Source organism: Rhipicephalus microplus, chromosome 8, assembly GCF_043290135.1.
Source record: "Rhipicephalus microplus isolate Deutch F79 chromosome 8, USDA_Rmic, whole genome shotgun sequence".
In the NCBI taxonomy this organism is placed as follows: Eukaryota; Metazoa; Arthropoda; class Arachnida; order Ixodida; family Ixodidae; genus Rhipicephalus; species Rhipicephalus microplus.
Genome location: NC_134707.1, coordinates 6,431,362 through 6,443,887, shown reverse-complemented (window position 1 = coordinate 6,443,887; position 12,526 = coordinate 6,431,362). Strand labels below are relative to the sequence as shown.

General features: G+C 43.6%; 1 protein-coding gene across 9 annotated transcripts in view; it reads right to left on the bottom strand.

Annotated features, from left to right (window-relative positions):
• Window positions 1-12,526, bottom strand: part of LOC119165160 (TAF6-like RNA polymerase II p300/CBP-associated factor-associated factor 65 kDa subunit 6L) — a 52,127-nt gene that overhangs the window by 34,219 nt on the left and 5,382 nt on the right. For all 9 annotated transcript variants that reach the window (XM_075870854.1, XM_075870859.1, XM_075870860.1 and 6 more), the window contains exons 5-11: window positions 10,475-10,650; window positions 9,154-9,231; window positions 7,881-7,982; window positions 7,413-7,537; window positions 5,499-5,763; window positions 3,288-3,449; window positions 960-1,115 (exon numbers count right to left, since the gene is read on the bottom strand). In XM_075870854.1, the coding sequence (XP_075726969.1) occupies window positions 960-1,115; window positions 3,288-3,449; window positions 5,499-5,763; window positions 7,413-7,537; window positions 7,881-7,982; window positions 9,154-9,231; window positions 10,475-10,650 (1,064 nt within the window). The remainder of the gene's footprint in view (window positions 1-959; window positions 1,116-3,287; window positions 3,450-5,498; window positions 5,764-7,412; window positions 7,538-7,880; window positions 7,983-9,153; window positions 9,232-10,474; window positions 10,651-12,526) is intronic.

Here is a 12,526-nt window from a genome sequence, read left to right as displayed (position 1 = left end):
GTCGTCGTTATTGTGCTTGCTACAGACGTTGTGTTTTTTCTACCTCTTTTGCAAACTTAAAACCTTTCAGGGTATTATGATGCAAGCTTTCCCCTTTACTGCAAGTGTGCTGTATTACGTATAAGCTTGGCAGGTTTTCGTCGTTTATGATGTCCCGGCCGCGAACTTATCGCACACGCTGTTCTTGGTTCAGTGCTTGGGTGCGGTCTTTTTGACACCAGATTTTCATGTCTTGGACATACCTCCCACGACAACACACCAAACGGCAGGCTAGGCTTAATCGGCGTTAGTTGTATTGGCAGCGGTCGCGTGCAATCCAAATCGCGGTTGGGTACGGAATCAACAAAGCTCATTGCGGTGGCTGCACTTGACGAGAAGGAATACATATCGTTAATGAAAACGGGGGTAGCACGTGTAGCATTCGAAAGGTGGTCAATGATTTGATTGTGAAGTCTTGAAATAGGGCACACCCCGTCAAGTTGAAAGATTGATGTTTTTTTCAGAGCGTGAAATTTCGGACGCGATTCGGCATTTTGTGTAATGCGCATAATCGAAGCGATCTGAGAAGCGGTCGGCGAGTTTCCGCGATGGTACTTTTGTTAGACACGCACCCTCCCCTCTTCCCCTCCCCTCAGCTTTCGTGTTCAATTCCATTGGCAGCACTGTGTCGTGGGGCGTTAAATGTAAGAACCACGCATCACATGCTTCGATTCTCGGACACGCGAGGCTGCTTGCTCAACATGGTTTACGCAATCGCGGCCCTTGAAGAAGGTTGTTTTGGTTATAGTGCGGTACCACTTACAGTGCCGATATTCGGTACTCCTGTGACTTACATTATAAGTGGTCTATACGGTATTTGGAAAACGTGATCGCCGCTGCCTGCTCTGTGAATTGCTGAACTTTTTTTGGAGGCTGTAAAGAAAAAGTCGGGGCGTGTTGACTGGCCCCTTAAAGCTCACCTGGGGGTGGATGTTCGGTGGTGGCCCACTGAGGTTGCTCTCTTCCGAGTTGTTGTCCTCTTCTGCTGCGGAGGGACTGCGCTCTTCCTCATAGAAAGCCTCAAGCATCTGCTCACCCGTGGGGCTGCCTTGTCCGCCCGATGCTTTCAGAGGGGCCTGTGAGAATTGTGGCCAGTGAGTTCGTGATGCATATCCACTTATATTCCAGTCATTTCTCATTCTTCAATGCCAAAATGGTATTTCTAGAAAGATATAACTAGACCAAACGTGCATTTATACTGCAATTCTGGTGGGTCACATCTGCATGTCGGAACTGCTCTCAGATTTGCCTCCAAGTGAATGTATACGTCTTGACAGCTCCCTGTCTATACCTCATCAATTACAATGTGTACAATATTACAATTATTTGAAAAGCTTATGCATGAACTTTATTTGTCAATATGCACGATTTTGTTATTTTTGAACCCCCACTACACCTTACAGTTGATTTCAGCAGAATTTTATTTTTTTGCAGCGTACCCTAGTTTAAAATAGTCTTTGAATAGGGTATTTCCAGAAACACCTGTATTAGGTCTCTGTAGAAACAAAGTTTTGTAAGTTTGTAGAAACTTAGTGTTGTAGAAACTCGGAAGCAAGGTCTTTGCAGAAATACTGATATGATGTATAGTAAGTGTGGCCCTCACTTTGCAGGACGATGAGACAAACAACTTCATGCTAGAATAAGAAACTCAGAAGCCCTTGCCCTATAAGAAAAATTAATTGATGTGTGGGGTTTAACGTCCCAAAGCAAAATTGGTGCAAGCAAAGCTTGGCAGGCGGTGTGTGCCTGACAAAGGACTTTCTAACTACCACATTGCAGCTACACAGCATCAAATTTCAGCTACTAGAGCCAACAAAGCAGTCATGCATTCATATCTAGGCAACATCAAAATTTTAAGGTTTGTGCAAATATTTGAATGCGTCAAATATTTGAACAAATAATGCAGTATTCAAATTAACTTCTAATCGAACTTAAGTTATTGAAAATTTCAAATTATTCAAAATGAACGAATAATTGCATATTAGTCTGCATAACACCCTGTAAAAGTAGTTTCACTGCAGTTAAGTGGTGCTGAACCATGAAAGCATTTAAGTGTATAATAAACTGCATGTAATCCCATCCGTAAAAGTGGCTTCACTGCAGTGAAGTGGTGCTAAGTCGTTAAAACACGTATCTAAATAAAATTCGCACTGTCGCAAAGCCCCACTTCAAAGCTAGATGAGAATATTACATCATCATCATCATCAGCCCGACTACGTCCACTGCAGGACAAAGGCCTCTCCCATGTTCCGCCAGTTAACCCGGTCCTGTGCTTGCTGCTGCCAATTTATACCCGCAAACTTCTTAATCTCATCTGCCCACCTAACCTTCTGTCTCCCCCTCCCCCGCTTGCCTTCTCTGGGAATCCAGTTAGTTACCCTGAATGACCAGCGGTTATCCTGTCTACGCGCTACATGCCCGGCCCATGTCCATTTCTTCTTCTTGATTTCAGCTATGATATCCTTAACCCCCGTTTGTTCCCTAATCCACTCTGCTCTCTGCTTGTCTCTCAAGGTTACACCTACCATTTTTCTTTCCATTGCTCGATGCGTCATCCCCAATTTAAGCTGAACCCTCTTTGTAAGTCTCCAAGTTTCTGCTCCGTAGCTAAGTACCGGCAAGAGACAGCTGTTATATACCTTTCTCTCGAGGGATAGTGGCAATCTACCTGTCATAATTTGAGAATATTACCCTCACATCAATTCATTTTTTAAGTTCAAAAGCAAGTTATACCAACTTATATGCTCCAAGCTGAGCAAATTTTACAAAGTAACATATTTTAGAGGCTATAACTTGCATTCTACTGAAAATCAAATCCTGCTACTATTCAACGTCGTTTCCGCTTTCTTTGATGCAAAAAAAAAAAGCCATTCGCACAGGCCTTGTTTAAATTTTTTGCAATACATGATGAATATGCCCATTTGTCTTTATAATATGCCAAGACAAGTCGCCAATGACAAGTCCAATGCATTGACAAGTCACCTCGATAAAAGATCAGGTTGCCATATCAGAAACGGCTGATCTCCAATGAGCCTTCTACCGAGAGAGCATGAATGATCGCAAAAACAACACATGCAGATATGCATGTGACTGATGCACCTTCGAGGGTGGCATTTGTGTGCCCTCACCAGGGCACAATTTTTCGCGAGTGCTCCCCCTCCTACACACACACACACAATCTGAGAGCTATAAAAGCTTCTTTATAACTTTTATGAATGTTATATATGATGCGCCTCCGCAGTGCTGACCTGCCGTGGTGTGTAGAGGAGCTGGGCCACTCCGTACAGCAGAGGCAGCCTCAAAGCCAGGGCATCCCCAAAACAGTCGTACAGGAGACCGTAAGAGGCACCGGGCAACTCGGTTTTCGTCATCATGCGACGCTGCTCCTTTACCAGCTTCTCAGCTGCCAACTGGAAGTGCAAGAGAGGTTACGCAATTAGCACACAGAAAAGATAAAAAATTGTTTCACTGATTCAGTCGCACTTAGGAACTAAGAAGAGAATTTTTCCTGAGTAGCCGGTTTCTTTGTTAGACAATTAATTTAGACATTAGCCAAGATATGGATTTCTTTTTAAAATTGCAGTGAAGTAAATTACATAAGATGAAATAAATTCAAGCTGGCAACAAAACACCTCTTTCATCAATGAAATTCAAACTCACAACCATCAAAGGTTGTGAGTTTGAATGATCAACTGCTTTTACTCTACATGTTCCACTGCTAGGAATGCTTTTACTCTACATGTTTCTGCCTCGTGAGTGATAGCCGCAATATTACAACATACAAACGAGAAGTATTGCGCATCAAATATGATATCTGCTTCCCTAGTGCATTCCCTAGTGCAGATACAGTAAGAACTCATCAATTCGAACTTGAGAGGACTACAAGAGGGTTTAAATTAGGCGGGGTTCGATTTAGCGGACAGGCGCTACACTGAATGGACGTCCCACCCCACTGCATGGTCAGAACCTAAAGAAGCTCGTTACCGTAGACTAGGCGCTTTTTGAATTTCGGGAATAAAAGTTCCTTTGTTTTGATAGCTTAGGTCAGCTATATTTTTTATTTTACTATAAGAAAGTTTTCGCTTCAACGAAACTTTTTCCGCACCCCGTCAGTTTCGTTGTAGCAGGGTTCGACAGGTTTGTAGTAGTTGGTTTCACAAACTGAATTGACAGACCTTTAATAGTGAACAGAATTACAATTGATCAAGCAGTGATACACCCCAGACAAGCACCGAATGGCACTCATGAGAGCAGTGAGCCCTAATGTCAAATACTATACAATGCTACTTATCCTCCAAAACACGTTTATTTACATGGGAGAATTCACACAATAAAAATGTCAAGTCCTAAGAAATTTCAGTTTGCTTCTACTTCTGTTCCACCTCTATGAGCATCATTTACAGCTTGCCCAAGAGCTTCAGCACAGCTTCTGAATGCTCTTCTGCTAAGAAATGCTGCTGTTTCATTGTTTTGCATCTCTAGTGAACTTGGTTTGGTTTGGTTTTGCAGCACACTGTGATCACTCGTGGCCAACTTTTGCGAGGAGCAGTGAAAACCATTAGCTCCCAGTTTGTATTACCTGTTGTGCATGACTATGCATTTAAATTATTGGGAGTTTTGCCCCATAAACATGGACAGCGTTGTGCCGAACCAGGGAGTTGGTTCGAATGAGCTGCAAGTTTGATTTAACCGAGTTCGAATTAACAACCTGTGTGTTAAAATGGGTAGTTGGGTGGATTGGTGCGCTTCCATCTTGAACAAAATAAATTACGAGAAAGAAGTGCTTGCAATTTCTCAAACATTATCGTCTTTCACACTGTTTATTCCATTCAAGACAGACACCAGTGTTTTGGCTGACACCCTATTCGCGTGATGCAACACAAAAGGTGTGTTCGATTCACCTGCACCAGTTCGTGGTGCATGACACTGCAGTCCTCAATCCTCTGGTGTGCTGCAGCACGGTGCTCAATTGCAGCGCAATGCTGAGAATCCCTAAACTCGCTCGCTAACTGGTGCCGTCGCGGTGCAGCTCAGAAGCAGACGACGTGTTTTGACGGCACTTGGTTGAACATGGCATTGTTCTTACGGTGCCCAATACAAATTATTTCCAGTTTTTGATGAGAACAGTGTTATAGAGTTAGACAACACCGCGGTGATGCAAGCAACAGATGGAGAGTAAATTTATTTTGAAACATTTTTGGCTGAGTATGTCTTGGGTGCAAAGAAACGAAATGCAGTGGCACTGCAACTGCACCATCTGCACCAACGATCTGTATGCAATGCCACCATCTGAACTTTTGCAGCACCGGTTCTGTTCACCACGTCGAAATCTAACACACCTAAAGTTACCGCATTTACTCGCGCAATGAATGCAATGTTTTCTCGGAAAATTAAGCGAGTGCATTCATTACGCGAGTAATATGGTATGTCGCACAAGGATCGAAGTAACCGCTACGAACCAGCAGCGCCCCGTGCACTCTAGTGGCGTCTGCCTGGGCCTGTGCGTTGGCTGGCCTGCAGTCGGCGAGAATGAGCTCCAGGTGGCGCCAGTAAGAGCCCAGATGCGGCCCCAAAACCTGCTGCAGTGCCTCCACACCCAGAGCAGTGAGTCCCGACACAGCCCCATACTGGGCACACAGGGGCCTCAGTGAGGGGTCTCTCACGCACTCTCCCAGTGCGTCCAGCACTTGGTTCTCAAGACCTGCCACACGATCTGCCCAAAACCTGCAACAATGTTCACAACCATCATCGTCATTATTGCTGCTTTTAGTCAGTTCTCACTGTCATCTAAAGGCCTCTACCAATAATAACTAAAACATCGATTTGTCGGTAAAACTTCAATTAATTTAATGATTTAATACATTATCTACAAGAGGTCATAGTTATCAATTAACTAGGCTAGAGCAAATAGTAAATTTCTGTTCCAAAACAAATAAAAAGCGAACAGTGGTTTTGTGTAATAACTTCATATCTGAACTCGAATATAATATATTACATATGATTTAAAAAAATTGAGCATACCATGACCTAACTTACTTGCACAATATTTTTTCAACATTAAAGAAAGGCAAGTGAAAATGTCAGTCCTTTTGGTTCAAAGGAAGAGGAAGCTACTTTGAATTGCAGTAGTATTTGACTTTCAATAGAATGTAAGTGATAACCTAAAAATATGTTACATTTTAAAATTGACTACACTTGGAGCATACCAGCTGTTATAACAAGCTTTTAAACTTAATGATCAATTGATTATCAGAGTAATGTGTTCATTCAACCTTGAAGTGAGATTTCGCGGCAGTGTGGATTCCCCGGGGAAGGTGTGTTCACAGTATAGTTTCCCGTATACTGCAGTGAAACCACTTTACAAAGGGTTGATCATCATCATCAGCCTGACTAGGTCCACTGCAGGATAAAGGCCTCTCTCATGATCCACCAGTCAACTCGGTCCTGTGCTTGCTGCTGCCACTTCATACCCGCTAACTTCCCTAATCTCATCTGCCCTCCTAACTTTCTGTCTACCCCTAACCTGCTTGGCTTCTCTGGAAATCCTGTCAGTTATCCTTAATGACCAACGGTTATTCTGCCTACCCGCTACATGTCCAGTCCATGCCCATTTTTTCTTCTTGATTTAAACTGTGGGATTACGTGCACACTAATATATATACCTATTCGTTCATTTCAAACATTTAGAAATTTCCAATATTTTAAATTCAAATCTAAGGAATTTTGAACACTGTAATATTCTCTTGAATATTCGATGTGCTCGAATATTCGCACAAGCCTCCAATTAATCAACCCTTTCAGAGTCGATGATGCGAACAAGTTCCAAATGGTCGATGCTGTGAATTACGACACTGTACGTAAGTTTGAAAGCGTGTCAATACTTCAACTCTTTTTTGCTCAGCAAGTGTTGTGAGCCTACTGAGAGGAAGTAATCTTTCTATTATGCTGTCGACCTTTGGTTTCCATGCCCAAGTTTTCTTAGGCCGGCAAATCGTACCTCTCACATGTAGCTTTCTGGTTCATAGTAATCAAAAAATTAAGCCAGGAAAAACCACACGAAGACAGCAATGAAGAATCACACAGGACAAGCACTTGTTTCCTTTTGTCGAGCTCGGGAAAACATCAGAACGCTACTCGTTGTCAGCTCCACCGTATTGAACATGTTTACAGCAGTGCGAGCCCTGTCTCCGCTAACTCTGCCAAGACACTTTTCTCATTATTTTGAGCACCTGCACAGTGCTGCGGACAAGACACCACAGTAGAAGATGACAAGACGAACACTACTCTGGTATCTCATCACCAGTGCAATTTAGATATCAAATTAACGTCTTACCAACCACACCTCAACACACCTCCTCGAGCGCTTTTCTCACCTGAGCAAGGCAGCAAGCAGCTGCGCGGCATTGTCCCTCAATGCCCAGTGGTCATTGGCTGGGTTGATTGCAGCAGCCAGTGGCTCCAGCAGGCAAAAAAGAAGCGCTTGCACCACCATGGTCGGCTGCCAGAGGCACGAGGGGAAAATGCATGAGCTGAAGATGCAACATACCATAACCCGAGCACAAAAACTCACAGGTGATTACATTACAAAAGATTACTGTAGCTCTATATGTGTTTTCCTTTCAACATACATTGGTGTATTTTGTCCATTGTAACGAAGCATTTTCTTGGTTACGATGGACAAGGCATGCCGGTGCTCAATGTAGAAAGTTCGCTCGAGAAATATATATACAGACAAAAGCACAGTTTAGAACCTACGGAAAGTGAAGCAGCTACTTATACAGTCTTGAAGACTTTCTGTCTACTGCAACAAAGCCTTTCCACAACGTTTCAATTAAACTTACATAGGGTAGGGTATCCAAGTTCAGCGAGGTGTTCTGGGCCAAGGCGCCAATGGCATGCAGTAACCGGTCCAGGCTGGCAAGGTCGTGACTAAGCTTGCGAACCTGCAACAACAGCCCGTATCCTGCCAATCATCTGTCAACTCGTACCACATGGGTGTGTGAAAAAAAAAAATGACACTAAAGTAGCAAGGCAATGAGAGTTGCAACTTTACCAAATATTTGCACTAATTAAAAAAGAACCAAACACTTCTATTGAACTGAATTCACTTTTGTTAAAGCCTATAGAAAAATACAAAGAAGAACAACAATATAGAGAAAAACCCAGATATTACAACTTTGAGGAGGCTACGCAAAACAGTCGTATAACTTGAGTGCGGCGTGTAATCGAAAATCCAAGAATACAGGCTGTGATGCTCAGTATTGCCTCAAAATAGAGGTACAGGCTGCCTAAATTAGTCCACGACACAACTATGCACTTTTTCAAGGAAAGTAGATTATGCTATATTTAGATTATATATTATAGTTAATTATATATTATAAATGAATTATATATTATAACCTAATTATATCCTTAATTGTAGAATATGCTACAACTAAGGATATAATTAGAGGAGGTTAGAACCAGTATTGGTTCACAACTTAAATAAATCGAACCTGTCTAAACAAACAAGTGCATACAAAAATTCCCACATGTAAAAATGAAGGCGAAACCAAATTGCAAACAGCCTTTGATCAGAATAGTAAAGTACAGTGTCATTGCCAGCATTTTGTAGCAAGTTCGAGGAGGAAGGTTGGCCCCGCCGCGGTGGTCTAGTGGCTAAGGTACTCGGCTGCTGACCCGCAGGGCGCGGGTTCGAATCCCGGCTGCGGTGGCTGCATTTCCGATGGAGGCGGAAATGTTGTAGGCCCGTGTGCTCAGATTTGGGTGCACGTTAAAGAACCCCAGGTGGCCTAAATTTCCGGAGCCCTCCACTACGGCGTCTCTCATAATCATATAGTGGTTTTGGGACGTTAAACCCCATATATCAATCAATCAATCAGGAGGAAGGTTGGGTTAGGTTAGGCTAAGCTAAGCCTATGACAGAGCAGTGCGAGTCAGATCAGTTCTTTCGTAAAGTGTGAGCGGTAATGTGCTGCTATTGTTGTGAACGCTGAAGTCAAGGAAAAGTTATTCTGTACACTGAAGATAGCTGCATTGCATTCTTTTTACGTGCTAGCAACCTGTGACTGTGAGTTCTATAAACATAATGAGCTGAAGATCATCTGCTCTCACCCCAAGCGAGACAAAGTGCACCAAATATGGCAGCAGTGGGCTCAGACAGGAGTTAGTGGCCAGATCTTCCAAGGCAACCTGTCCAAAACAGGAAAGTCATAAATAAGACACCTAATAACACATGGGGGCAAATTAATTTAATTAATAAATTCACATACACTCAGACCTCATAACAGTCACATCCGCCATGAAAATACTTTGTTGTATCCAAAAATTCATTACAAACAATTATTTGTAATACTAAAATTATGGTAAAGCTATTCACTTCGTTATCACCGATAATTTGTCATGTCCAAATTCTTTATATTGAGGTTTGAGCGTACATTCGGTCCTTTCTTTACATAATTGCCACACATACAGAACATTCAACGGTACATGGTTTGCTATAAAAATTCCCAGCAGGTTCATTTAAGAATTCATTTTTGGGGGTAATTGGTCCCGAGTTCTTGCCACCCAATTCTGGCAACGATGCTCGCTGCCACTGCAACCACCGGTGTTCATTGTGAGTATCGTGCACAATGCAAAAGAAAAAAAAATTATACCTGCAGTAGGGAACAACGTGTAGATTCAAAACAGCAGACGCTACGCTTGCACTAGCGACGACAGTGACGCTAGCGCTCATCGCGACGTTGTGCAGGAGATAAACCTGGGGAGTCACAAAGCGCGCTGCGATACAACAGTGTTTCCTACTACAGCATGCCATTTACTGATAATGGGCAATGAGAGACACACAGAAGACTCCGATTGGACATAGAGACCCGCACTCTGCTTTTAGGTAACGCGCACGCTGCAGATTTTTATTGTTCAACAACGCACAGGAGAAATCTCCCATAGGCACTACCTTGGAGGTCAAGATCCAGTGCCTATATATATATGAGGTGGCCAGTGGACAGTTGTGCAGCGCGAGCAGTCAGTTTTTTCAATCAAGAAAAAACTCGCTAGCAGACGCTGCCTGCACTGGCATTACGATGCGAGAGAAAGTGAGCATAAAGATGAGAGAGAGGGGACGTAAATGCGCAATGGCAGTGTAAATGTCACAAGAAGAAATGCCTTGAGGAGGGAGATGGGGGGAGCGAGTGTAGGTTAGCAGACACTTCCCGTGTCGGCGTCGCGAGGCGAGACAGGGGGAGTGGGCGCGCACGCGCATCAGGGGTGGTCACGCCGCACACCGGATTAAGTTCGACCTTAAGCTGCTTCGCATCTAAAACAGGCTTTGAGCTGGAATCAACCATGGCATTCTGTGTGGCAATCAAATATAACACAGAAACAAACAAAGAAAGCCGATACTTGATCTCAGACGTCAGCCGCGTCACTCACTCACATCGACAAGCTGCTTGTCGCTGCCCAGCAGTGCCTTGGTGATTTCCTCGTAGTACTGCATGTGGGTGGCATTGACGTCCGTGTGAATAGCTTTGCTGCCATCCGTTCCTTGGACTGCACCACCAGGCTGGTTGAGGTCTGGTTCAACTGCCACGCCTTCCACAACCAGCCAACGTCCTGGCTCATGAGAAAACGACTTTGCAAGTCAAACAAGCTTCCCGAAGAAACAAACTTGGAAAAAACAATTCAGCCAGTTTGACACTGTGAAAGGTGTTTGACAGCAAAGCTCTAAGAGTGCAAGTGTTGCGATTTGTTAGCGAGATCATGTGGTGTCACAAACCAATCACTTTTTTAAGCTACAGCACAGAAAATAGCATACAATGCTTTCGCAGTTTTTTGTGCAAAAAACCACCATCATTGTTATGACTTCAAGCATCATCGCCATCATAATTTCAGACATCATCACTATCAACATAATCACAATCATTTCGCTTCATTCATTTAATTCGCATGACCTGCTACTACTAATGCACCGATGATGACAACAAAGACTCAGGGCGGACTAATGGCAAATTCCATTGAGAGAACAAGAGTAGAGGAATAGCGCAGGGAGAAGTGGGGGGCATAGCACAGAGCAGGGCCACTCCATCTGCCATTGGAATGTGGCACGCTCCTGGAGAGCAGATGAGAGGGTGATTGTGGCGTTCAAAGGTGATGCGACTCTCGTTGACTACGCCTACTCCACTTTTCAGGCGAGAGCACTGCAAACTGCTCCTGGCTGCTCTCAGCGCAGCAAAAGCACTCTCGCTCGACCAATGAATGACGGCACTTTTACTCCTGTTCGACCACTCAAACACATCGGCTCCGAAGAGAGCCCTTTCAGCATGCTTTTGAGTGCTCCTGCGCTCCCAGTGGGATTCGCCATGAAACAACTTCATTGCAACAACACACACACACAAAATAACAGCAGACTTCACCAGCCTTGCAACCAGAATCACAATCAATGTTTCAGCTAAATAGCCTGGGCCATGCCTATGTGCAGACAACATAAAGAATATTAAGATTGGGAGAAAATTTTATTTTCGAACAGTACAGCACCCACAAACTTGGTACAAGTGCACACACTTATGCTTTTTGCACTTAAGGCGGTAGTTCCACTGTCGCCATCTTGCCAGTAGTTCCAAAAACAACCCCACACAATAACAATATTCATTGTAGGGATAAAAATAATGTAGATTTTTCAGTAATCCTGCGGTATTTCTGCATGACTTGTGCGTATAATTATACCAGGAAATGGGAACTACTGTGCAGTAAGCTATGCATGCTGAGATTTCAATGCAGTTTGAAGATTACTGTGGTTTTGTTGGGGTTTGGGGCATGATAAATTAGGTAAGACAATTTAAGAGCTTCGTGTCGCATTACCGCTAGCTTTATTGAAAAACACTACGTTGAGGAAATAAATCGGGGGCTCTAGTTCATCCAGGTGCACATTCAGTTACAGAAGTTGAGTAGCCTCCCACGAAAATGGGCAGAGGTAGGTCCAAAGGGGGCGCCACCTCTATGTACAGCTAAAAGAACACACTGCATCCATTAAGACCTGCCACACGTGTGGGTGCATGCCTCTGTTCAGAGATACAGCGGTGCTCTTCAGACACAGTGACCAGACAACAGGGAAGTCATGGAAGCCTTCTACATTCAAAAAGGAGTCATGCATCAGCCACACACCACCAGTTGAGAGTCAGCGCTTGTGTTGCCTCATACCTACTTTTGTCCCGTCCGTTTAGACGCTGTTCTTTCATTTTTTCTATTAAGTGAGAGACCCACAAAAACCGATTTTGTGACTGTGGACTGGAAAACCACATAACACTGCGGATATGGCATGCACTTGTAGAAAGCTTAAATCCACTATTCAAGACTGTGGAAACATCTGGCCTTTTCTAAGAGCTGTGGTTTATAAACTTCTGTGTTTGACTGTGGTTGGAATGATACCATAGTGTATGAATGAGTTCCGAAATTTCCTAAATCATCCGGGATTTGTGCTATGCTAATAGCA